Below are 27791 nucleotides of genomic sequence, written 5' to 3' on the forward strand. Positions count from 1 at the left end.
TGGCCTGGTTACAGAGTGCCCATCTGAGCTGATGTGTGATCAATCTCTGCTGTACTTTAGTAATCTTTTTAAGACGTCTGTATTCATTCACACTCAACCAGAGAGGGGAGATAATTTGCCGTCTGGCTGACCTGCTGACAGAGAAGAAGGATGAGATCCTCAGTGCCAACAAGAGAGACATGGAGACTGCAGCATCATCAGGTACTCAAATGTAGCTTCACCAGGTCACAATGGCCTCACAAATTAGGATCATACCAGATATTGTTAATATTGCTGACACAAGCTGTCTGTCGATTAGCAATTGATAAAAGCCATAAGAATGTTGGTGTTATATTTTAGTGTGATTCCCTCCAGGCCGTCTCTCCCAACCCCTGCTGGCAAGGTTGAGTCTGTCCACATCGAAGCTGAACAGCCTAGCCATAGGCCTGCGTCAGATTGCTGTATCGTCCAGGGACAGCGTGGGGCAGGTGCTCCGCAGGACCAGAGTCGCCAACAACCTGGAGCTCGAACAGATCACTGTGCCCATCGGGGTCCTGCTGGTCATCTTTGAGTCCCGACCCGACTGCCTTCCTCAGGTCAGTCACCTGATGATGGCCATGCTGCTAAACCAATCCCAAATGGACCCCTAGACCCTTCACCCTAGGCACTTGTGGAGATCTGAGAGGATTTGATTGGAAAATAAGCAATATGGTGAAACTTTAACATCGCTTCACCTTGCTCTCTAATAGGCTATTACCATATTGTTTACATTTGTCAAATCCTCTCTAATTTATTAGTTATCTAAACATTTGTTTTACTTTACCCCATTTTTCTTAACCCCCTTTTTCTACTTGGTAGTTACGATCTTGTCTCATCGTTGCATGTCCCCTACGGACTCGGGAGAGGCGACGGTCGAGAGACGTGTCTTCCGAAACACAACCCTGCCAAGCCGCACTGCTCGCTAAACTTCTTGCGACTATCAAACCCGGATCCGGGAGCGTAATCATAGCCTCAAACTAATTAGCATAACGCAGCGGACATAAATCTTCCTACAAAAACTTCCTATTCATGAAAAGCACAAATGAAATATATTGAGACACAGCTTAGCCTTTTGTTAATCGCACTGTCATCTTAGATTTTCAAAATATGCTTTACAGCCAACGCTAGACAAGCATTTGTGTAAGTTTATCATGGCATAATGCTACGCTAGGCTCTGCTGGCAGCAGGCAACATTTTCACGAAAATAAGAAAAGCAATCAAATTAAATAATTTACCTTTGAAGAACTTCAGATGTTTTCACTCAGGAGACTCCCAGTTAGATAGCAAATGTTCCTTTTTTCCAAAAATATTATTTTTGTAGGCGAAATAGCTCCCGTTTGTTCGTCACGTTTGGCTGAAAAATTGACCGGTCACTACAGCGCCAAACTTTTTTCAAAATTAGCTCCATAATAGCGACAGAAACATGGCAAACGTTCTTTAGAATCAATCCTCAAGGTGTTTTTCACATAACAATTCGATAATATATCGATCGGGACAATTGGTTTCTCATAAGAAGCGATTGGAAAAATGGCTACTTGTGTACTTTACGCAAGATTTTCTGCGGGAGCCATCATGTGACCACTTGCTAAATGTGGTCCCTTACGTCTATTCTTCAACATAAATGCGTGAAAAGCTGTAGACACCTTGGGGTGTGCTGTAGACACCTTGGGGAATGCTGTAGACACCTTGGGGAATACGTAGAAAACGTAAACTCATTCGTAGCTCATTCACAGCCATATAAGGAGTCATTGGCATGAGGCAGTTTCAAAAAAATGTGGCACTTCCTGATTGGAATTGTATCTGTCTTTCGCCTATAACATCAGTTCTGTTGCACTCACAGACAATATCTTTGCAGTTTTGGAAACGTCAGTGTTTTCTATCCAAAGCTGTCAATTATATGCATAGTTGAGCATCTTTTCGTGACAAAATATCTTGTTTAAAACGGGAACGTTTTTTATCCAAAAATGAAAATACTACCCCCAAGTTACAAATGGTTAACCCCGCAGCCAGCCGCACCATCCAACTGACGACCGGATTCGACTTGCAGGCGCCCGGGCCCGCAACAAGCAGTTGCTATACCCGCAATAACATCTGCTAAATATGTGTATGTGACCAATAAAATTTGATTTGATTGAGAGCACGATGACACAAGGAAATCGCGGCCGGCATAACCATCCCTTAACCCGGATGACGCTGGGCCAATTGTGAGCTGCCCCATGGGTGTCACGGTTACAGATTTTAAGTACACAGGACATATGGTCTAAGGGATTGAACCCGAGGCTGTAGTGGCACATCAGCACTGCAAAAGTGCCTTAGACCACTGCGCCACTCAGGAGGCCTCAAATCCTCTCATATTTACACAGATTTTAAGTACACAGGACATATAGTCTAAGGGTTGATTTGAGATTCCACCCTATTGTGTTTTATTTTCAGAGACATGATAGTACTGATGTGTGACTGAAGTGTCGTATGGACTTGTACCGATATGAAATACAGGTGTCAGCTCTGGCTATTGCCAGTGGAAATGCTCTGTTACTGAAGGGGGGAAAAGAAGCGGCCAACACCAACCGTATCTTGCATCAGCTGACCCAGGAGGCGCTCTCTATCCACGGGGTGAAGGATGCTATTCAGCTGGTAAGAGCTTGATCCAAATCAATGGGACATTTGAGGCAGGAGTTGAGTTTTAGGTTATGCATAACACTTGTATTAGATACACTTACTTTACAGATAGGAGAAATCATTTGTGTGGTATGAACAACATTACATGTGTACTGTAGGTCAGGGCTGGAGTAAATTCTAATTTAATTGAGTCATTTTAGGACGTAAACTGAAATTCACATTTTCATCAATCCTTCTCTATGAGAAGATAATTGGAATTGACTGAATTAAAATGGAATTGACCCCAGCCCTGTTGCAGGTACATATGATTTTAGTTTGCATCATAGTAAAGTATGTTATTAACATGTGTGCTGTAGGTGAGTACCCGTGAGGAGGTGGAGGACCTGTGTAGACTAGATAAGATGATAGACCTGATCATCCCTCGAGGCTCGTCCCAGCTGGTCAGAGACATCCAGAGAGCTGCCAAGGGCATCCCTGTGCTGGGACACAGTGAGGGCATCTGCCATGTCTACATTGACTCTGAGGCTTGCATCGAAAAGGCTATTGACATCAGTGAGTGTTTCATTACCTCATTGTTTATAAGCAACTTATGGTGAAGCTATCTTGTGGATGTCATGAACTATCAGTCCTTGCGTCTAGGGCATGTGTCAAACTCGTTCTGCAGAAGGCAGTGTCTGCCAGTTTTCGCTCCTCCCTTGTACTTGATCGATGAATTAAGGTCATGATTGGTAAGGAACTCTCCTCAGCTGGTTGTCTAGGTCTTAAAAAGCAAAAACCAGCAGACGGCTTTAGTTTACATTCAATTATGTACTCATTCATACACCCAGTCAGTGGTTCCCAAGCTTTTTATAGTCCCGTACCCCTTCAAACATTCAACCTCCAGCTGCGTACCCCCTCTAGCATCAGGGTCAGCGTGCTCTCAAATGTTGTTTTTCCCGCCATTGTAAGCCTGCGACACACACCAACGATACATTTATTAAACATGAGAATGAGTGTGAGTTTTTGTCACAATCCGGCTCATGGGAAGTGACAAAGAGCACAAATAATAATATGCACATTCAGTTGAAGTAGGAAGTTTACATACACCTTAGCAAAATACATTTTAAACAATTCCTGACATTTAATCCTAGTAAAAATTCCCTGTCTTAGGTCAGTTAGGATCACCACTATTTTAAGAATGTGAAATGTCAGAACAATGGTAGAGAGAAGGGTTTATTTCAGCTTTTATTTCTTTCATCACATTCCCAGTGAGGCAGAAGTTTATATTCTCAATTAGTATTTGGTAGCATTAACTTTCAATTGTTGAACTTGGGTCAAACTTTTCAAGTAGGCTTCCACAAGCTTCCCAGAATAAGTTGGGTGAATTTTGGCCCATTCCTCCTGACAGAGCTGGTGTAACTGAGTCAGGTTTGTAGGCCTCCTTGCTCGCACACACTTTTTGAGTTCTGCCCACAAATTTTCTATAGGATTGAGGTTAGGGCTTTGTGATGGCCTCTCCAATACCTTGACTTTGTTGTCCTTAAGCCATTTTTCCACAACTTTGGAAGTATGCTTGGGGTCATTGTCCGTTTGGAAGACCCATTTGCGACCAAGCTTTAACTTCCTGACTGATATCTTGAGATGTTGCTTCAATATATCCACATAATTTTCCTTTCCTCATGAAGCCATCTATTTTGTGAAGCAAAGCACCCCCACAACATGATGCTGCCACCTCCGTGCTTCACTGTTGGGAAGGTGTTCGATGGCTTGCAAGCCTCCCCCTTTTTCCTTCAAACATAACAATGGTCATTATGGCCAAACAGTTCTTTTTTTGTTTCATCGGACCGGAGGACATTTATCCAAAAAGTACGATCTTGGTTCCCATGTGCAGTTGCAAACCGTAGTTTGGCTTTTTCATGGTGGTTTTGGACCAGTGGCTTCTTCCTTCCTGGGCTGCCTTTCAGGTTATGTCGATGTAGGACTCGTTTTACTGTGGATATAGATACTTTTGTACCTGTTTCCTCCAGCATCTTCACAAGGTCATTTGCTGTTGTTCTGGGATTAATTTGCACATTTCGCACCAAAGTACGTTCATCTCTAGGAGACGCAGCCGTCATACCATGCATTCTATGGTCCCATGGTGTTTATACTTGCGTACTATTGTTTGTACAGATGAACGTGGTACTTTCAGGCATTTGGAAATTGCTCCCAAGGATAAACCAGACTTGTCGAGGTCTACACATTTTTCTGAGGTCTTGGCTGATTTCTATTGATTTTCCCCATGATGTCAAGCAAAGAGGCACTGAGTTTCAAGGTAGACCTTGAAATACATCCACAGGTACACCTCCAATTGACTCAAATTATGTCAATTAGCCTATCAGAAGCTTCTAAAGCCATGACATAATTTTCTGGAATTTTCCAAGCTGTTTAAAGGCACAATCAACTTGGTGTATGTAAACTTCTGACCCACTGGAATTGTGATACAGTGAAATAATCTGTCTGTAAACAATTGTTTAAAATGACTTGTCATGCACAAAGTAGATGTCCAATCCGACTTGCCAAAACCATAGTTTGTTAACAAGAAATTTGTGAAGTGGTTGAAAATTGAGTTTTTATGGCTCAAATAGAGGTCGACCGATTATGATTTTTCAACGTTAATTATTGGAGGACCAAAAAAAGCCAATACCGATTAATTGGATGCTTTTTATTTATATATATATATATATTTGTAATAATGACAATTACAACAATTCTGAATGAACACTTATTTTAACTTAATATAATACATAAAAATCAATTTAGTTTAAATAATGCAAAACACAGTGTTGGAGAAGAAAGTATGAAAGCTGGTGGTTCCTTTTAACATGAGTCTTCAATATTCCCAGCTAAGAAGTTTTAGGTTGTAGTTATTATAGGAATTATAGGACTATTTCTCTCTCTACCATTTGCATTTCATATACCTTTTGACTATTGACATTCTTATAGGCACTATAGTATTGCCAGCCTAATCTTCGGAGTTGATAGGCTTGAAGTCATAAACAGCGCTGTACTTTAAGCATTGCGAAGAGCTGCTGGCAAACGCAGGAAAGTGCTGTTTGAATGAATGCACTTGAGCCTGCTGCTGCCTACCACCACTCGGACTGCTCTATCAATATCAAATCATAGACTTAATTATAATAAACACACAGAAATAAGAGGCGTAGGTCATTAATATGGTCAAATCCGGAAACGATCATTTAGAAAACAAAACGTTTATTCTTTCAGTGAAATACAGAACCCTTCCAAATATTGTTGTTACATTGCACAACCTTCAATGTTATGCAATGGCATAATTATGTAAAATTCTGGCAAATTATTTACGATCTTTGTTAGGAAGAAATGGTCTTCACACAGTTCGCAACGAGCCAGGCGCCTCAAACTGCTGCATATACCCTGACTCTGCTTGCACAGAACGCAAGAGAAGTGACACAATTTCCCTAGTTATTATTGCCTGCTATCATTAATTTATTTTAGCTAAATATGCAGGATTAAAAAATATTTACTTTTGTATTGTTTTTAAGAAAGGCATTGATATTTATGGTTATGTACATTGGTGCAACGACCAGTGCTTTTTTCGCGAATGCGCTTGTTAAATCATCACCCGTTTAGTGAAGTAGGCTGTGATTTGATGATAAATTAACAGGCACCGCATTGATTATTTGCAATTCAGGACAAGCTAGTTAACCTTTTGCGACTAGCAATCCCGTATCCCGGAGCGTAATCATAGCCTCAAACGCATTAGCATAACGCAGAGGACATAAATACCACTAGAAACTTTTCCTATTCATGAAAATCGCAAATGAAATGAATAAAATATATTCAAACACAAGCTTAGCCTTTTGTTAACAACACTGTCATCTCAGATTTTCAAAATATGTGTTACAGCCAACGCTAGACAAGCATTTGTGTAAGTTTATCATGGCATAATGCTATGCTAGGCTCTGCTGGCAGCAGGCAACATTTTCACGAAAATAAGAAAAGCAACCAAATTAAATCATTTACCTTTTTGAAGAACTTCGGATGCTTTCACTCAGGAGACTCCCAGTTAGATAGCAAATGTTCCTTTTTTCCAAAAATATTATTTTTGTAGGCGAAAAAGCTCCCGCTTCTTCATCATGCTTGGCTGAGAAATCGACCGGGAAAATGCTACTACTACAACGCCAAACTTTTTTTCAAAATTAGCTACATAATATCGACAGAAACACGGCAAACGTTGTTTAGGATCCATCCTCAAGGTGTTTTTAACAAATATATTCGATAATATATCCGTCGAGGCAATTGGTTTCTCATAAGAAGCGATTGGAAAAATGGCTACCTCAGTATTTTACGCAAGATTTTCTGCGGGAGACACCATGTGACCACATGCTATATATGGTCCCTTACTGCCATTCTTCAATGGAAATGCCTAAAAAGACGTCACAATGCTGTAGACACCTTGGGAAATACGTGGAAAACGTAATCTCATTCACAGCCATATAAGGAGTCATTGGCATGAGGCGGTTTCAAATAATGCGCCACTTCCTGGTTGGATTTTTATCTGGGTTTCGCCTGGCACTCACAGACAATATCTTTGCAGTTTTGGAAACGTCAGAGTGTTTTCTTTCCAAAGCTGTCAATTATATGCATAGTCGAGCATCTTCTCTACCCCCTACTTTTTCGAACATTCTGTTAAAAATCGCGCAACATTTCAGCGCCCTGCTACTCATGCCAGGAATATAGTATATGCATATGATTAGTATGTGTGGATAGAAAACACTCAGACGTTTATAAAACTGGTTAAATCACGGCTGTGACTATAACAGAACGTGCGTTTCATCGAAAAGCGCAGGAAAATCTGATCACTGAAAATGGGAAAATATATCCATACGCCACTTGAACGTGTTGTTGAATGGGAACCACATTAAATGGGGCCGAGGATGCAATTACCTACAGCTTCCACACGATGTCAACAGTCTTGTCATTTGCCTACGATTTGTTTCTTGGTCAAACGGACACAAGGCAGCACATTTCTTCCGGTCTCCGACCGGATATTTTGGTTGAGATTTCCCCGGACATTATTTCCACGTACAGCTATAGAATATACATCGCCTCGTGATCAATTTGATCAATTATTAACATTTACTAATACCTAAAGTTGCATTACAAAAGTATTTCGAAGTGTTTTGTGAAAGTTTATCGTCAACTTTTTTCATTTTAAAAAATGACGTTGCGTTAAAAAACAATGTTTTTTTCCTTGATCACACAGTCTTCATAGATCGATATCTAGGCTATATATGGACCGATTTAAACGAAAAAAAGACCCAATAGTGATGTTTATGGGACATCTAATTTTACATTGGCGTGTTATGTTCAGTAGTTCCAAAACATGCAGTGATTTTGCAGAGAGCCACATCAATTAACAGAAATACTCATAATACACATTGATACAAGATACAACTATTATACATGGAAGTTTTGATAAACTTCTCTTTAATGCAACCGCTGTGTCAGATTTCAAAAAAACTTTACGGAAAAAGCAAACCATGCAACAATCTGAGTACGGCACTTAGAGACCAAAGCAGCCAAAGAGATATCTGTCATGTTGTGTAGTCAACATTAGCCAGAAATAGCATTAAAAGTATTCACTTACCTTTGATCTTCATCAGAATGCACTCCCAGGAATCCCAGTTCCACAATAAATGTTTGATTTGTTCGATAAAGTTAATCATTTATGTCCATATACCTCCTTTTGTTAGGGCATTTGGTAAACAAATCGAAACGCGCGTGCAACTTCCAACGGCAAGGTCGAATGAAAATTCAAAAAAGTTATATTACTGGTCGTAGAAACATATCAAACGGTGTATAGAATTAATCTTTAGGATGTTTTTATAATAAATGTTCAATAATGTTCCAAACGAAGAATTCCATTGTCTGTAGAAAGCAATGGAACGGGAGCTACCTCATGTGAATGCGCATGACTGAGCTCGTGGCTGCTGGCAAACCTCTGACTCATTCCCCTCTCATTCAGCCCCCCTTCATAGTAGAAGCATCAAACAACGTTCTAAAGTCGGTTGATATCTAGTGGAAGCCTTAGGAAGTGCAACAACCAATATCCCACTGTATCTTCAATAGGGGCTGAGTTGGAAAAACTACAAACCTCAGATTTCCCACTTCCTGTTTGGATTTTTTCTCAGGTTTTTGCCTGCCATATGAGTTATGTTATACTCACAGGCATCATTCAAAACCGTTTTAGAAACTTCAGCTTGTTTTCTATCCAATGCTACTAATAATATGCATATATTAGCATCTGGGACTGAGTAGGAGGCAGTTTACTCTGGGCACGCTTTTCATCCAAAAGTGAAAATGCCGCCCACTATCCGAACGCGCGCCACTCCCTAGCATACTACTCGCCAATGTCCAGTCTCTTGACAACAAGGTTGACGAAATCCGAGCAAGGGTAGCATTCCCGAGGGACATCAGAGACTGTAACGTTCTTTGCTTCACGGAAACATGGCTCACTCGAGAGACGCTATCGCAGCTGGTTTCTCCACGCATCGCGCCGACAGAAACAAACATCTTTCTGGTAAGAAGAGGGGTGGGGCCGTATGCTTTATGGTTAACGAGACGTGGTCACAACAACATACAGGAACTCAAGTCCTTCTGTTCACCTGATTTAGAATTCCTCATTATCTACCAAGGGAATTCTCTTCGATTATAATCACAGCCGTATATATTCCCCCCCAAGCAGACACATCGATGGCTCTGAATGAACTTTATTTGACTCTTTGCAAACTGGAATCCATATATCCTGAGGCTGCATTCATTGTAGCTGGGGCTTTTAACGAGGCTAATCTGAAAACAAGACTCCCTAAATTGTATCAGCATATCGATTGCGCAACCAGGGCTGGTAAAACCTTGGATCATTGCTATTCTAACTTCCGCGACGCATATAAGGCCCTCCCCCGCACTCCTTTCAGAAAAGCTGACTACGACTCCATTTTGTTGCTCCCTGCCTACAGACAAAAGCTAAAACAAGAAGCTCCCACGCTGAGGTCTGTTCAACGCTGGTCCGACCAATCTGATTCCACGCTCCAAGACTGCTTCCATCAGAAAACCAGCCCAGTCACGGACCAGGATGCCTTGCTCCCAGGCAGACTAAATAACTTTTTGCCCGCTTTGAGGACAATACAGTGCCACTGACACGGCCCGCAACCAAAACATGCGGACTCTCCTTCACTGCAGCCGTGGTGAGTAAAACATTTAAACGTGTTAACCCTCGCAAGGCTGCAGGCCCAGACGGCATCCTCGGAGCATGCCCAGACCAGCTGGCTGATGTGTTTACGGACATATTCAATCGATCCCTATCCCAGTCTGCTGTTCCCACATGCTTCAAGAGGGCCACCATTGTTCCTGTTCCCAAGAAAGCTAAGGTAACTGAGCTAAACGACTACCGCCCCGTAGCACTCACTTCCGTCATCATGAAGTGCTTTGAGAGACTCGTCAAGGACCATATCACCTCCACCCTACCTGACACCCTAGACCCAATCCAATTTGCTTACCGCCCAAAAAGGTCCAGAGACGTTGCAATCTCTACCACACTGCACACTGCCCTAACCCATCTGGACAAGAGGAATACCTATGTGAGAATGCTGTTCATCGACTACAGCTCAGCATTTAACACCATAGTACCCTCCAAACTCGTCATCAAGCTCGAGACCCTGGGTCTCGACCCCGCCCTGTGCAGCTGGGTACTAGACTTCCTGACGGGCCGCCCCCAGGTGGTGAGGGTAGGTAACAACATCTCCACCCCGCTGATCCTCAACACTGGGGCCCCACAAGGGTGTGTTCTGAGCCCTCTCCTGTACTCCCTGTTCACCCACGACTGCGTGGCCACGCACGCCTCCAACTCAATCATCAAGTTTGCGGACGACACAACAGTGATAGGCTTGATTACCAACAATGACAAGACTGCCTACAGGGAGGAGGTGAGGGCCCTCGGAGTGTGGTGTCAGGAAAATAACCTCACACTCAACGTCAACAAAACTAAGGAGATGATTGTGGACTTCAGGAAACAGCAGAGGGAACACCCCCTATCCACATCGATGGAACAGTAGTGGAGAGGGTAGTAAGTTTAAGTTCCTCGGCGTACACATCACAGACAAACTGAATTGGTCCACCCACACAGACAGCATCGTGAAGAAGGAGCAGCAGTGCCTCTTCAACCTCAGGAGGCTGAAGAAATTTGGCTTGTCACCAAAAGCACGCACAAACTTCTACAGATGCACAATCGAGAGCATCCTGTCGGGCTGTATCACCGCCTGGTACGGCAACTGCTCCGCCCACAACCGTAAGGCTCTCCAGAGGGTAGTGAGGTCTTCACAACGCATCACCGGTGGCAAACTACCTGCCCTCCAGGATACCTACACCACCCGATGTCACAGGAAGGCCATAAAGATCATCAAGGACAACAACCACCCGAGCCACTGCCTGTTCACCCCGCTATCATCCAGAAGGCGAGGTCAGTACAGGTGCATCAAAGCTGGGACCGAGAGACTGAAAAACAGCTTCTATCGCAAGGCCATCAGACTGTTAAACAGCCACCACTAACATTGAGTGGCTGCTGCCAACACACTGACTCCACTCCAGCCACTTTAATAATGGGAATTGATGGGAATTGATGTAAAATATATCACTAGCCACTTTAAACAATGCTACTTAATAATGCTACTTAATATAATGTTTACATACCCTACATTATTTATCTCATATGTATACGTATATACTGTACTCTGTATCATCTACTGCATCTTTATGTAATACATGTATCACTAGCCACTTTAAACTATGCCACTTTGTTTACATACTCATCTCATATATATATACTATACTCGATACCATCAACTGCATCGTGCCTATGCCGCTCTGTACTATCACTCATTCATATATATCTTTATGTACATATTCTTTATCCCTTTACACTTGTAAGGGATAAGGTAGTAGTTTTGGAATTGTTAGCGAGATTACTCGTTGGTTATTACTGCATTGTCGGAACTAGAAGCACAAGCATTTCGCTACACTCGCATTAAAATCTGTTAACCATGTGTATGTGACAAATAAAATTTGATTTGATTTTGATTTGATTGAAGTTAACAAAGTTAACCATTTTCACTGTAGTGTCCAAAACGTCTTTCAAGCTGTCAGGCATTCCCTTGGCAGCAAGAGCTTCTCGGTGGATGCTGCAGTGTACTCAAGTGGCGTCGGGAGTAACTGCTTGCACACGCGTTATCACTCCACTATGTCTCCCTGTCATGGCTTTTGCGCCATCAGTATACATACCAACACATCTTGACCATAAGTCCATTTGATGGCCCAAAGCTGTCCAGTACTTTAAATATATCTTCATGTTGTCCTCGTTTCCAGTGGTTTGCGGAAGAGGATGTCTTCCTTAATTGACCTCCCGTAAACGTAACGGACATATACTAGGAGCTGTGCCAGGCCCGCCACGTCTGACTCATCCAGCTGTCTCGCATATAATTCACTGGCTTGTATGCAAAGCAGTAATTGTTTCAAAACATCTCCTGCCGTGTCACTGATGCATCATGAAAGTGTTGTTTGAGGAAGGCATTGCCTGTATAGTTTTTTTTGCCTTTTCCCCCAGCATTGTCCCAGCCATATCCGCGGCAGCAGGAATAATTCAATTCTCTACAATAGTACGGGGCTTGCCCGTCCTAGCCACTCGGTAGCTCACCATATAAGATGCTTCTAGCCCCTTCTTATTAATGGTCTGTTGCTTTTATACATCTTACTACTTGAAAGGGGTCTTTATTCTTGCTCAAACTCCCGTTACTTATTTTTCAAATTGTCATGTTTCATTTTCTAAATGTCTGCGCTAAAGTTCAGGTTTCCTGCTGGAGAGTTATGGTTAATGTGATTGGATGTTAATTATTTGACCAGGCTACCTGTATTTGACATTGTGTTATTTTGCTCTACACTAGGTGGTTTTAAATGTAATTTTTGGCAGTGAAATGAGGTTAATCAGGCGAGGGGGAAAAAAACGCACCCAAATGTATAGCCCCGTTGGAAAATACAAAAATGTACTGTTTGAAAATGTAAATTAAAAAAAGATTTGTATTTTTTTATGTGCATCACATTTTTATTTGGTGTACCCCCTACGGCATTGGGCGTACCCCTGAGAATACCTGCTCTAAGTGAACGGTAGTCTAATAAATGTTCTCTCTGCAGTCAAAGACTCTAAATGTGACTACCCTGCAGCCTGCAATGCCATGGAGACCCTACTCCTCCACAGAGATCTACTGAGGACACCTCTGTTTGACCAGATTATAGATATGCTTAGAGTGGAACAGGTGAGATGTGCATACACCTACCATCTCTCCATGTAGACAATACTCATACTGAGGCTTGTTCAGTAACTTTTATACAGATGACAGACATTACACAATCCAGAGCATTAACACACTATATAGAGACATCATTTATAAAGGGAGAGACCGGGCCAACACACTGTTAGACCTTTTAGTGTTGTCATCCAAAGCATTGTCGTCTCTAAAGCAGCCATTCATAAATAAACTTACCGGAGAACCCCACAGCAGAATAGTTCATTTTTCCAACAATAACTTATTCATGTAGTACCTTGCCACCCTATCTGACCAATTGTAAGGGGGAAGGCTTACTGTCTTTTTTATTTAAATCGGTGAAGCATCTACCTGGTCAGTTTAATGGGATATTGGTAAAAAAAAGTATTCTGATGTTGAGATACTGTATGCGCACATCCTTCTTTGATTTGAAATGTTATGTCCCTTTAACTACACAGTAGAGATATGTACATGGTCAAATACAGTCATCATTGAAAATGTAATGTCTTGTCATCCCACAGGTGAAGATCCATGCAGGCCCCAGGTTTGCCTCCTACCTGACTTTTAGCCCATCTGAGGTGAAGTCTCTGAGGACAGAGTACGGGGACCTGGAGTGCTGCATTGAGGTGGTGGATAGTATGCAGGACGCCGTGGACCACATCCACAAATACGGCAGCTCCCACACAGATGTCATTGTTACAGATAACGGTGAGCAAATCCTGCAATGCACATGCACACACACACACAGATTACCGACCATTTCGAATCCCACTGTACCTTCTCCGCTATGCAATCTGGTTTCAGAGCTGGTCATGGATGCACCTCAGCCACGCTCAAGGTCCTAAACGACATCATAACCGCCATCGATAAGAGACATTACTGTGCAGCCGTATTCATCGACCTGGCCAAAGCTTTCGACTCTGTCAATCACCACATTCTTATTGGCAGACTCGACAGCCTTGGTTTCTCAGAAGAATGCCTCTCCTGGTTTACCAACTACTTCTCTGATAAGAGTTCAGTGTGTCAAATCGGAGGGCCTGTTGTCCGGACCTCTGGCGGTCTCTATGGGGGTGCCACAGTTAAATTCTCGGGCCAACTCTCTTCTCTATACATCAATGATGTTGCTCTTGCTGCTGGTGATTCTCTGATCCACCTCTATGCAGACGACACCATTCTGTATACTTCTGGCCCCTCTTTGGACACTGTTAACTAACCTCCAGACGAGCTTCAATGCCAGGCAAACTCTCCTTCCGTGGCCTCCCAACTGCTCTTAAACGCAAGTAAAACTAAATGCATGCTGTTCAATCGATCACTGCCCGCACCTGCTCGCCCGTCCAGCATCACTATTCTGGACGGCTCTGACTTAGAATACCTGGACAACTACAAATACCTAGGAGTCTGGTTAGACTGTAAACTCTCCTTCCAGACTCACATTAAGCATCTCCAATCCAAAATTAAATCTAGAATCGGCTTTCTATATCGCAACAAAGCATCCTTCACTCATGCTGCCAAACATACCCTCGTAAAACTGACCATCCTACTGATCCTCGACTTCGGTGATGTCATCTATAAAATAGCCTCCAACACTCTTCTCAACAAATTGGATGCAGTCGATCACAGTGCAATCTGTTTTGTCACCAAAGCCCCATACACTACCCACCATTGCAACCTATATGCACTCATTGGTTGGCCCTCGCTTTATACTTGTCGCCTAACCCACTGGCTACAGGTTATCTACAAGTCTCTGCCTGGTAAAGCCCCGCCTTGTCTCAGCTCACTGGTCACCATAGCAGCACCCACTCGTAGCACGCGCTCCAGCAGGTATACAGTGGTGCAAAAAAGTATTTAGTCAGCCACCAATTGTGCAAGGTCTCCCACTTAAAAAGATGAGAGCCCTGTAATTTTCATCATAGGTACACTTCAACTATGACAGACAAAATGAGGGGGAAAAATACAGATAGGATTTTTTATGAATTTATTTGGGAAATTATGGTGGAAAATAAGTATTTGGTCAATAACAAAAGTTTATCTCAATACTTTGTCATTGCCAACAAAGGGTATATAACAGAGGTCAAACGTTTTCTATAAGTCTTCACAAGGTTTTCACACACTTGCTGTTATTTTGGCCCATTCCTCCATGCAGATCTCCTCTAGAGCAGTGATGCTTTGGGGCTGTTTTTCTGCAAAGGGACCAGGACGACTGATCCGTGTAAAGGAAAGAATGAATGGGGCCATGTATCGTGAGATTTTGAGTGAAACCCTCCTTCCGTCAGCAAGAGCATTGAAGATTAAACGTGGCTGGGTCTTTCAGCATGACAATGATCCCAAACACACCGCCCGGGCAACGGAGTGGCTTCATAAGAAGCATTTCAAGGTCCTGGAGTGGCCTAGCCAGTCTCCAGATTTCAACCCCATAGAAAATCTTTGGAGGGAGTTGAAAGTCCGTGTTGCCCAGCAACAGCCCCAAAACATCACTGCTCTAGAGGAGATCTGCATGGAGGAATGGGCCAAAATAACAACAACAGTTTGTGAAGACTTATAGAAAATGTTTGACCTCTGTTATATACATTGTTGGCAATGACAAAGTATTGAGATAAACTTTTGTTATTGACCAAATACTTATTTTCCACCATAATTTGCAAATAAATTAATAAAAAATCCTACAATGTGATTTTTCTGGATTTCTTTTCCTCATTTTGTCTGTCATAGTTGAAGTGTACCTATGATGAAAATTACAGGGCTCTCATCTTTTTAAGTGGGAGAACTTGCACAATTGGTGGCTGACTAAATACTTTTTTGCCCCACTGTATCTCACTGGTCACCCCCAAAGCCAATTCCTCCTTTGGTCGCCTCTCCTTCCAGTTCTCTGCTGCCAATGACTGGAATGAATTGCAAAAATCTCTGAAGCTGGAGACTCGTATCTCCCTCTCTAGCTTTAAGCACCAGCTGTCAGAGCAGCTCACAGATCACTGCACCTGTACATAGATGGGCTGTTTACAGATGGGCTATCTGTCCTCATCCCCATACTGTATTTATGTATTTATCTTGCTCCTTTGCACATCGACCATTCCAGTTTTTAATTGCTATATTGTAATTACTTCCGCCACCATGGCCTATTTATTGCCTTAACTCCCTTATCTTAGCTCATTTGCACTCACTGTATATAGACTTTTTGTTTTCTTTTGTTCTACTGTATTATTGATTTATTTGTTTTTTCCATGTGTAACTCTGTTGTTGTATGTGTCGAATTGCTATGTTTTATCCTGGCAAGGTCGCAGTTGCAAATGAGAACTTGTTCTCAACTAGCCTACCTGGTTAAATAAAGGTGAAATAAAAATAAAATAAAAACAGTTTTCAATGAGTTCTGTAGCACTGCATGTCAACGTTCCAATGTTGTCCTGTCCTAGTGTATAGGCCTACCATGCATTTATTTACAACAAAATACATTTATGTTTACACTATAGGATTCCCAAAAAATATTGTTGATGTCAAATTATTTCAAATGCACTAACTGCTTCCTAGAATAATATATATTGTAATGTTTTTTCTGCACAGAGAATACAGCTGAACAGTTCATGCAGCAGGTGGACAGTGCCTGTGTTTTCTGGAACGCTAGCTCTCGCTTTGCAGATGGATACAGATTTGGTCTTGGTGAGTACAAATAATTTTATTGTACAAAAATATAACAGTAAATCTAGTTAGAAATGCTTTTTAAACATGTATAAATGTTGTATAATTATGAATTATATTGCTTAGTTTGTTATAATGCTTATAAATGTGTATTCATGTTGAGTACAGTTGATTTGATCTGTTAGATTCTTAATTCATATTAATGATAAACAGTTATTATAAAGTGTCTAGACCAGCACATCCTGATCCATATTGTGGTGTTGCAGGTGCGGAGGTTGGCATCAGCACAGCTCGGATCCATGCGAGGGGCCCAGTGGGTCTGGAGGGGCTGCTGACCACCAAGTGGGTCCTCCGGGGTGAGGGGCACACAGTGGCAGAGTTCTCAGAGGCGGGCAGTATGAAGTACCTTCATGAGAACATCCCTGTTCCTCAGAGATTCCCCAGCTAGGAACCACAGTCAGTCACAGAACCCTCCAATACAGGAACTGTCATGTAAAAGTGGGAAGTGAAAACCTTAAAGTTCATTTTTATGAGTAGGGCTTAAATTGCAACCTTATATATGGATCTGTATGTGACTGTGGGGGTCAACAAACCACTTTCAGATACCACATACATGAAAGCAGCAGGAGACTGTTTTGTATCTGCTACAGTGTCTGAGCGTGTAAAGCATTAAGATGACCTGGAAATTAAAGAAGAGGTGGTGAAATGTTGCACAGGAAAGCAAATGGTCAAAGTATACGTGTGTGTGTACGATATATATATATATATATATATACAAAAGTATGTGGAGGCCTGTTCCAGTGAGTGGATTCAGCTTTTTCAGCCATACCCGTTGCTGACAGGTGTATAAAATCGAGCACACAGCCATGCAATCTCCATAGCCCAAATTGGCAGTAGAATGGCCTTACTGAAGAGCTCAGTGACCTTCAATGTGGCACCGTCATAGGATGCCACCTTTCCAGGTAGTTAGTCAACGTTCTGCCTTGCTAGGGCAATGTAAGTGCTGTCATTGTGAAGTGGAAACTTCTAGGAGCAACAACGGCTCAGCCGCGAAGTGGTAGGCCTCACACGTAAAAATCTTCTGTCCTGCAACATTCCCTAACGAGTTCCAAACTGCCTCTTGAAGCAACGTCTGCACAAGCACTGTTCGTGGTAATTAGCCCAGTGTGGTCTGGGTTAGGAGGGGGTTTGGCAGGCTGAGATTTTGCTGTCCCATCGTGCTCTTGTGACACGGTCGCTAGGTGTACGGTGTTTCCTCCGACACATTGGTGCAGCTGGCTTCCAGGTAAAGCGGGCATTGTGTCAAGAAGCAGTGCGGCTTGGCTGGGTCGTGTTTTGGAGGACGCACGGCTCTCGACCTTCGCCTCTCCCGAGTTGCAGCGATGGGACAACACTATAACTAACAATTGGATACCATGAAATTGGGGAGAATTTTTATGTCTTGCGGGCTGGAATGAAGTTCCGGAGGGCAGATTACGTGCCCCCTCCCCCCCTTTCTGTTTCAGCATGACAATGCCACCTTGCACAAAACCAGGTCTATACAGAAATGGTTTGTTGAGATCGGTGTGGAAGAACTTGACTGGCCTACACAGAGCCCTAAACTGAACCCCATCGAACACCTTTGGAATGAATTGGACCGCAGACTGGGTGCCAGGCCTAATTGCCCAACATCAGTGCCCGACCTCCCTATTGCTATTGTGGCTGAATTGAAGCAAATCCCTGCAGCAACGTTCCAACATCTAGTGGAAAGCCTTGCCAGAAGAGTGGAGGCAGTTACAGCAACAAAGGTGGGACCAACTCCATATTAATGCCTATGCTTTTGGAATGAGATGTTCAACGAGCAGTTGTCCACTTACCTTTGGTCATGTATTGTGTGTGTGAAAAAAATGTAAGAATGTGAAATGTCAGAATAATTGTAGAGACAAGGATTAATTTTTTCACATTCCCAGTGGGTCAGAAATTTACATGCACTCAATTAGTATTTGGTAGCATTGCCTTTAAATTGTTGAACTTGGGTCAAACGTTTCGGGTACCCTTCCACAAGCTACCCACAATAAGTTGGGTGAATTTTGGCCCATTCCTCCTGACAGAGCTGATGTAACTGAGTCAGGTTTGTAGGCCTCCTTGCTCATCCACGCCTGTTCAGTTCTACCCACAAATGTTATATGGGATTGAGGTCAGGGCTTTGTGATGTCCACTCCAATACCTTGAATTTGTTCTCCTTAAGCCATTTTTCCACAACTTCGGAAGTATGCTTGGGGTCATTGTCCATTTGGAAGACCCATTTGCGACCAAGCTTTAACTTCCTGACTGATGTCTTGAGATGTTTCTTCGATATATCCACATAATTTTCCATTCCTCGTGATTCCATCAAATGTGTGAAGTTCACCAGCCCCTCCTGCAGCAAAGCACCCCCACAACAACGTGATGCTGCCACCCCCGTGCTCCACGGTTGGGATGGTATTCTTCGGGTTGCAAGCCTCCCCCTTTTTCCTCCAAACATATCTATGGTCATTATGGCCAAACGGTTGAATTTTTGTTTCATCAGACCCCAGGACATTTCTCCAAAAAGTATAATCTTTGTCCCCATGTGCAGTTGCAAATCGTAGTCTGTCTTTTTTTATGGCGGTTTGGAGCAGTGGCTTCTTCCTTGCTGAGCAGCATTTATAGGATATATATATATCCACATATATATATGTGGAGATAGATACTTTTGTACCTGTTTCCTCCAGCACCTTCAAGGTCCTTTGCTGCTGTTCTGGGATTGATTTGCACTTTTCGCACCAAAGTACGTTAATCACTAGGAGACAGGATGCGTCTCTTTCCTGAGCGGTATGACTGCGCCGTGGTCCCGTGGTGTTTTCATTTGCGTACTATTGTTTGTACAGATGAACGTGGTACTTTCAAGTATTTGGAAATTGCTCCCAAGGATGAACCATGACTTCTTTTGATTTTTCCACGATGTCAAGCGAAGAGGCACTGAGTTTGAAGGTAGACCTTGAAATACATCCACAGTTACTCCTCAAATTGACATAAATTATATAAATGAACCAATTAGAAGCTTTTAAAGCCATGACATTGTCTGGACTTTCCAAGCTGTTTAAAGGCACAGTCAACTTACTGTATGTAAACTTCTGACGCACTGGAATTGTGATACAGTGAATTATAAGTGAAAAATGACTTGTTATGCACAAAGTAGATGTCCTAACCGACTTGCCAAAACTATAGTTTGTTAACAAGATATTTGTGGAGTGGTTGAAACACCTAGGTTGGAATCATTGAAACTAGGTTATGTAAACTTCCAACTTCAACTGTACATGCAGGCAGTACCAGTCAAAACTTTGGACAGACCTAATAATTCCAGGGCTTTTCTTTATTTTTACTATTTTCTACATTGTATAATAATTGGAAAGACCTCAATACTAACACATATGGAATCATGTAGTAATAAAAAAAAATGTTAAACTAATCTAAATATATTTTAGATTCTTCAAATTAGCCACTCTTTGCCTTGATGACAGCTTTGCATACTCATGGCATTCTCTCAACCAGCTTCATGAGGAATGCTTTTCCAACAGTCTTGAAGGAGTTCCCACATATGCTGAGCACATGTTGGCTGCTTTTCCTTCACTCTGCGGTCTAACTCCTCCCAAACCATCTCAGTTGGGTTGAGGTCGGGTGATTGTGGAGGTCAGGTCATCTGATGCAGCACTCCATCACTCTCCTTGGTCAAATAACCCTTACTTAGCCTGGAGTTGTTGGGTCATTGTCGTGTTGAAAAACAAATGATAGTCCCACTAAGCGCAAACCAGATGGGATGGAATATTGCTGCAGAATACTGTGGTAGGCATGCTGGTTAAGTGTGCCTCAATTTCTAAATAATTCACTGACTGTGTCACCAGCAAAACACCATCACACATACGTTCACCTACTAGTCTCGAGACACAGCGGTTGGAACCAAAAGCCTAATTTGTACTAATCAGACCAAAGGACAGATTTCCACCGGTCTAATGTCCATTGCATGTTTCTTGGCCCAAGCAAGTCTCTTCTTCTTATTGGTGTCCTTTTAGTAGGTGTTTCTTTGCAGAAATTCAACCATGAAGGCCTGATTCATGCAGTCTCCTCTGAACAGTTGAGGTGTCTGTTACTTTTAAGTTTTATTTAACGAGGGAAGTCAGTTAATTAAGAACAAATTCATATTTACAATGACTGCCTACCACGGCCAAACCCGGACGACACGGGGCCAATTGTTCGCCGCCCTATGGGGCTCCCAATCACGACCGGGTGTGATGCAGCCTGGATTTGAACCAGGGACTGTAGTTGGACTGCAGAGTGAAGAATAGCAGCCAACAAGTGCTCAGCATATGTGGGAACTCATTCAAGACTGTTGGAAAAACATTCCTCATGAAGCTGGTTGAGAGAATGCCAAGAGTGTGCAAAGCTGTCATCAAGGCAAATGGTGGCTACCTTGAATAATCTAAACTAATATATTTTGATTTAACACTTTTTTGGGGTTACTACATGTGCATGTGTTATTTCATAATTTTGATGTCTTCACAAAATAGTAAAAATAAAGAAAATCCCTTCAACGAGTAGGTGTGTCCAATCTTTTAACTGGTACTGTGTGTGTGTATATATACACCTAAATATTTCTCTCAACAAAAATATAAACGCAATGATTTTACTGAATTACAGTTCATATAAGGAAATCAATAAATTGAAATACATTTATTTGGCCCAATCTATGGATTTCACATGACTGGGATGGGATGCAGCCATGGATGGGCCTGGGAGGGCATAGCCCCATCCACTTGGTAGACAGGCCCACCCACTGGGGAGCAAGGCCCAGCCTAACAGAAATTTTAAAAAAGCTCCACAAAAGGGCTTTAGTACAGACAAATACTCCTCAGTTTCATCAGCTGTCCAGGTGGCTGATCTCAGACGATCCCGGGTGTGGAGGTCCTAGGCTGGTGTGGTTCCACATGGTGTGCAGTTGTGAGGCCGATTGTACGTAGTTCCACATTTTCTAAAACGATGTTGGAGGCAGCTTATAGTAGAGAAATTAATATTCAAATCTCTGGCAACAGCTCTGGTGGACATTCCTGCAGTCAGCATGCCAATTGCACATTTCCTCAACTCACCTCTGTAGCGTTGGCCTTATTTTCCCCAGCACAAGGTGCACCTGTGTAATGATCGTGCTGTTTAATATGCCTCACCTGTCAGGAGGATGGATTATATTGTCAAGTGTGTAACGCTCACTAACAGGGATGTAAACAAATGTGTACACAATTTGAGAGAAATAAGCTTTTTGTGTGTATGGAACATTTCTGGGAGTTTTCATTTCAGCTCATGAAACAGGGGACCAACCGTTTACATTCCCCTGTTTTATATTTTTGTTCAGTGTATATATCCATTCATTCGCCGTGTGTGTCTGACAATCCCCTGCACTAGGTCTCGGCAGAATGTTTTGTATAGTGACCACAAGAGGTTGGACATTTTGTGCAAGTTGTGCCTCCCCCTCCACTCATAAATGTTTATGGTAAAATAATTTGTAATCATGATTGGTTACTGGCCCTATTTGATTTGACTTTTTTTTATTTTTTATATAAACTTTTTTTCCCCTTCTGTTTTTCATGTTTATGGTCACATGTTTGCTGTCAGTACAGGTCCATAGTGAAAGTTTGTTATCTTTGGTTCCTCATGCCACAGATTCTTTGAATAATAAAGATGATGTACAGTTAGGTACTTGATGTTCTCAATCACATTTGTTTCACAATCACGGTGAGAGAGAAATATGTTTGTTTTTTGTTGATATGAATAATTATTGTGATTGATACCTGATTGCTCAAACTTGATTTACTTGTAGTGAACGTCAACACACCAACATTGTATTGTCTCACACCACATACATCAACTGGTAAGATTTTGTTATATTCCAAACAGTGCTACATTGACAAGTTAACAAAGTTACTTTGTCATAGACACATGAAGTTCACGTGTTTCGGTATAGGTCAGAATAATGTTTTAAAAAACACAATTTAAGCAGGCTCAGTTGGAAGAAATTGCAACTGTCTTTGCTGCTGCATGCTGCATTAGTGACACAATTAAATATACTGTCCCTTCAGTCCACTGGTTTATTATTCAATGTGAGGAAATGGTATGTATAAATTGACGACTGTCTGCATAAAGCCCTTTAAATGTTCTTGTATACAAATCTACATCAGGATTCCAATCCACTGCTTGCTTTCTTCAGCCCAGCCATATTCTCAGTAAGTGGTCTAATTACTAAAGGACAATCTCCTTATTCCCTGATATCAACCATATTCTGAGATTGACTCATGTTGGCATCCCCTCTACATATGTATAGACTTCTGCAGGCTGTCAGACAGATCTGGCTAGACAGAGCGATCTAGAGACCGCTTTATTGGTTGTTTTGCTTCAGCTCTGACGCGACGCACCGAGCCAATGCAGGCTGTCAGTCAGCCTGGCTAGACAGAGCGATCTAGAGACCACTTTATTGGTTGTTTTGCTTCAGCTCTGTGACGCGACGCACCGAGCCAATGGTAGAGCTCATGCTGCCCCAGTCACTATGCTTGTTGTACTCGCCAGGGCGCAGGAAGTACTGATGGCCCCTGTAGTTTGGGTGCTCGTGGAGGATCCAGTAGCCCTCCATAACATTGCAGGAGGAAATGTCTCTCCGGTGGAAGCGGTCCTGCAGGTTGGGGCAGTCGTCACTCAGCTCCATCATCTTTCCCCCAAAGTCTGATCTCTCAAAGATCTTCATCCTGTAGTTTCCATTGTACTGTGCAAGGAGAAAATTGATTCACTTCATAGAACTGAAATAATGTTTTTTCAATGTCAGACTTTTAGGCCTGAATGTTGTATGAAGGCTTGGAAAGTTTGGGAAACTTCACATGAACTCCCTAGCTACATAGAATATTGTCATAATTAATTAACAGCTGTTGTAAACAGTCATGACAGCTGATGTAAGCTTATGGGAATCTTGAATCTGAGAACATCTGACAGCTTCCACCTGAAAGACATCTGTAATGTTGGGTAGGGCTCGCAAAAAAACTTTGTAGGCATACCTCCTACAAACATTCCTAAATATTGGTTAGTTTCAAGTCAATTGCCTATAACCATGTCAAACTTATACCAGCTGTTATAAATGTTTACAAAGGTAAAACAGATTCAAGAGAATTTGTTTGTGTTGTGTCATGACTGTGAAGATATAGCTGTTCTCACAGCTGGGATTATGCGACAGGAGCGGATGCAGTCGTTGAAGCCGGACCAGCGATGGTGGTCAGCGTACTTCCCCCTTGTCAGCATGTACTGGTATCCAGAAAAGTTAGGCTTCTCATAGGCCATCCAGCACCCACTGTCCACTCGAATGGAGTTACATCGGGAGAAGTGGGAGTGCATGTCAGTGCAGTCACCACTGCACTCATAGTGGCGTCCCTCAAAATTCCTGCCCTCGTAGAAGATGATCTGAACAGAGAGCTTCTGAAGTTAATGGGAATACAGGCAGAAGCACATCTACATTTTAATCAAACTAGCTTAGAACCTTCTTCCTGGGTGAAAAACACCCCTGTGTTTGGATTTACACTTGAAATTGACTCTGCAAATATATTTGAGAATGGCACAAAGGATAGGAGAACACCTATTTTCCTAGCCTTGGTCTCAGATCTGAATGTGCCGTCTCACCAACACCTATTGTCACTGTCATGCCAAACAATGGCCACAGGAGTTGGTTATACAGCACAATCAGATCTAGAACCAGGCAACAAAAAAATCTGGGCTCATACTACAATTATGATTTCAGACAAAACTCATGACTAAATCTGAAATGGAACGGCAATAGACTTGAGAAGGCGGTCTGTAATGTTCTTTTCTTTGGAAAATGATATGTTCTGCTTACCTTACCCATCATGACTGTGAAGGTCAACAGGACAGGCCTGTCCTCATCCCAGAGCCTTTTATGTGTCAGAGAAAAAGGATAGAGCATTGTTATTAAAATCACGTGAGTTATCATGTCAGCACAAACTGTTCTATCTGCCCCTATGACACTGAGCACATGTCAACCTCATGCTCCCTTTAGATTGAATTCCATTGTTATGCAAATACAGTTAGACTATTTACTAGGTCCGGACAATAGAGTTGCACACTTGGTGTTTGGTCGCGAGGAAAACATTGCTCAAAACAGGTTTGAAAAAGGTTAGTTGGAAAACTGGACTTCACAAACATCCCTGTCTGTCCCCCACCTGTTTTACTCTCACAGCCATATTTTTAAAAATAATTCTGAATGATGGGCTCTGATGTATAATAATCTTTGTACAAGTAAACAGTTTTCAGGTTCCGTCTTGGAATATCCTCATATACTGCATTTACATATTTCTGTTACTGTACATATACAATAAACCACTATGGGTTCTTCCTCTTTGTGGAAAATGGAATAATTGAACTTGAATCTCGGGACTCTATTGATTTAGAACGTCAAACAAAAGTAGAGACTGAGTACTATAATTTATCCATACTGTAATATGTTTATTATAGTCCTAAGGTGCATTCCCACTTTAGGAGACGGGTGCAATAGGCCTTTTCCATCTTTGTAATCATTTCGGTCTTCTATGGTGTTCACGCTCAGCTCGCTCTGTCGCTCCTAAAAACGGCGGGTGGTTTGCTGCAAATCTATTGTCGGAAATGTCGAATATTTCGGGGGCGATGACGGATACCGCTGTGGTAGCCGTCATTGTAAAAATGAGAAGGGGAACTTCTCTCATGATAAATGTTGATTTGTAAAATCGCTGGGTCAACTTTATTTTACTGTCCTTTGTGAAGGCCTCGTCGTTGACAGCTGGCTAGTTAACTGTCCATAGCCAGCCATTTTCCATAGCAAAGAGTCCACTATCTAACGTTAGCTAGCCATCACATTTTAGCTAGACACATAGCTAACTTTATGTAATTAAATATTTGGCATGTTATTTGACACATGGTTTACAACTTCATAGTTAAACACATTGTTTACGTTAGCTAGTCAAGCACACCAAGCTAACCTTACTAGCTAGCTAACGCCGGTAGCACCCCCAAAAACTTTAAATCATTCTTCTATCTGTGTTACCACCGCAGATGGAACAATGAGCCAGATATTTCACCGGATGTTAACATCTAAAGCATCCGGTTTGCGTTTTCGCTTACAACTGAATATGGTGATGCGAGGAATCACAGTGGCCTGCAGTGGGAGAAGTTTGAGTGAGGTGGATTTTGGCTGACATTCTGCACATATTCTCATTTATGAAACATTTGATCTCCATACAGTTTTCTGTTCTCTAAACTATAATCTGTAACAGAGTGGACTGCGTTTTGTAGACATTACCCTTGCTAAAGTTCTATACATTTCGCTGTTTAGGAGTGCAAGGGCGAATTGAGTTGCTGCACAAGGCACTTCAGAGTAGGTGTTCCCTAATAGAAATATGCAAATAAGTGCTAGAACGTGCCGATAGGATCTTACTAGCTCGTGCTTGGCTCTGCCCACCTTGTTTATTCTGCCCACTATAATTAATTTAGTCCCATTGGAAACGGCAGGCTCTGTTCTATCTTGGGCTACTTATAAAAACTTTGGTACCACTGTGGTGACTCGGCAGCCAAGTTGGCTACTTTGACAGCGGACCACACTTCAAAGTATAGCCTTTTCGTTAGTTAGGCCTATGTGAAATCAATGTCTGTTTACATAGGGACTGGGACTTCCCCAGCTTAAAAATGTTTATAAAAATGTCACTGCATCAAGATAGCTAATGGCAGAGCCAATATACACGCACGCAAGTATGTGGACACCCCTTAAAATTAGTGGGTTCGGCTATTTCAGCCACACCTTTTGCTGAAAGGTGTGTTAAATCGAGCAGATAGCCATGCAATCTCCATAGACAAGCATTGGCAGTAGAATGGTCTTACTGAAGAGCTCAGTGACTTTCAATGTGGCACCATCATAGGATGCCACCTTTCCAACAAGTCAGTTTGTAAAATGTCCGCCCTACTAGAGCTGCCCTGCTCAACTCTAAGTGCTGTTAATGTGAAGTGGAAACTTCTAGGAGCAACAACTGCTCAGCCGCTGTTGTAGGCCACACAAGCTCACAGAATGGGTTCGCCGAGTGCTGTAGTATGTAAAAATTGTCTGTCCTCTGCTGCAACACTCTACCGAGTTCCGAAGATGCCAGGAAAATGTTTCCTGTCCCAATGCCAACTGTAAAGTTTGGTGAGGGAGGAATAATGGTCTGGGCTGTTTTTCATGGTTCGGGCTAGGCCCCTTAGTTCCAGTGAAGGGAAATCTTAACGCTACAGCATACAATGATATTCTAGATAATACTGTGCTTCCAACATTGTGGCAACAGTTTGGGGAAGGCCCTTTTCTGTTTCAGCATGACAATACCCCCGGTCACAAAGCGAGGTCCATACAGAAATGGTTTGTCGAGATCGGTTTGGAAGAACTTGACTGGCCTGCACAGAGCCCTGACCTCAACCCCATCAAACACCATTGGGATGAATTGGAACATCAACTGCGAGCCAGGCCTAATCGCCTGATATCAGTGCCCGACCTCCCTAATGCTATTGTGTCTGAATGGAAGCAAGTCCCTGCAGCAATGTTCCAACATCTAGTGGAAAGCCACCCCAGAAGAGTGAAGGCTGTTATAGCAGCAAAGGGGGGACCAACTCCATATTAATGCCCATGATTTTGGAATGAGATGTTTGCCAAGTGTGTGTCTATGTACTTTTGGTCATGTAGTGTATTTCTCGTAACAACTGTTGTAGAACTCTTTTTGTTCTTTTAAAAGAACCTTCACCTGTGATAGCGAGACACCACTGCCCTTAACGGTACTCCCACCAGCTTTGGTCATGGAAGTAACGTAGGCTACTCTTACTCCTCAAGCTGCTAAGGAAACCTGGCTAGCTTGAAATCTAGCTAACTTTAGTTAGATGCTAGGCTAGCGTCTGTACCAACGAGGGAACAATGAGCTACTTCTCTGGAGCAAAATATACCTGATATTCTTCTCTGTAATACAGTAAATGTCCTACATATTAATGTTATGTTGATCATTATTTGCAAATAAGTCTTAGAACTCAGTTATTTCGCAAAAAATCTGTCTGGTCATCTGAGGACCA

General features: G+C 42.4%; 2 protein-coding genes across 5 annotated transcripts in view; one reads left to right on the forward strand and one right to left on the reverse strand.

Moving 5' to 3' along the window:
• LOC118363618 (delta-1-pyrroline-5-carboxylate synthase-like) overlaps positions 1-27358 on the forward strand; it is a 32618-nt gene extending 5260 nt beyond the window's left edge. The window contains exons 11-19 of one of the 2 annotated variants that reach the window (XR_008086154.1): positions 102-201; positions 355-575; positions 2515-2652; positions 2994-3189; positions 12877-12998; positions 13529-13715; positions 16563-16658; positions 16904-18424; positions 27332-27358. Coding sequence is in view for 1 of the 2 variants with exons in the window: in XM_035744686.2 (XP_035600579.1) it covers positions 102-201; positions 355-575; positions 2515-2652; positions 2994-3189; positions 12877-12998; positions 13529-13715; positions 16563-16658; positions 16904-17085 (1242 nt within the window). In the remaining variant the exon portion in view is untranslated. Of the gene's footprint in view, positions 1-101; positions 202-354; positions 576-2514; positions 2653-2993; positions 3190-12876; positions 12999-13528; positions 13716-16562; positions 16659-16903; positions 22383-27331 lie in introns of those variants that run through there. The other variant, XM_035744686.2, reaches the window with a different exon arrangement.
• On the reverse strand, positions 22435-24631 carry LOC118363633 (gamma-crystallin S-1-like). 3 transcript variants are annotated; one of them, XM_052486096.1, is made up of 4 exons: positions 24556-24579; positions 23883-24140; positions 23122-23439; positions 22435-23028 (listed from the first exon to the last, which is right to left on the reverse strand). In XM_052486096.1, exons 1-3 carry the CDS (start codon positions 24565-24567, stop codon positions 23152-23154), a joined length of 558 nt encoding a protein of 185 aa, XP_052342056.1. In that variant the 5' UTR covers positions 24568-24579; the 3' UTR covers positions 22435-23028; positions 23122-23151. The 3 variants fall into 3 exon arrangements, with proteins under 3 accessions (XP_052342056.1, XP_035600599.1, XP_035600591.1); XM_035744706.2 differs by having other exon boundaries at positions 22435-23439; positions 23883-24125; positions 24556-24631; XM_035744698.2 differs by having other exon boundaries at positions 22435-23439.
• Positions 27359-27791: the final 433 nt, after the last annotated feature.

Source organism: Oncorhynchus keta, chromosome 3, assembly GCF_023373465.1.
Source record: "Oncorhynchus keta strain PuntledgeMale-10-30-2019 chromosome 3, Oket_V2, whole genome shotgun sequence".
Lineage (NCBI taxonomy): Eukaryota > Metazoa > Chordata > Actinopteri > Salmoniformes > Salmonidae > Oncorhynchus > Oncorhynchus keta.

Coding starts and splice junctions, on each gene's coding strand:
- LOC118363633 (XM_052486096.1), bottom strand. Junction 23,440..23,882: donor CCTGTCGCATAATCCCAGCT/GTGAGAACAGCT, acceptor CTCCTTGCACAG/TACAATGGAAACTACAGGAT.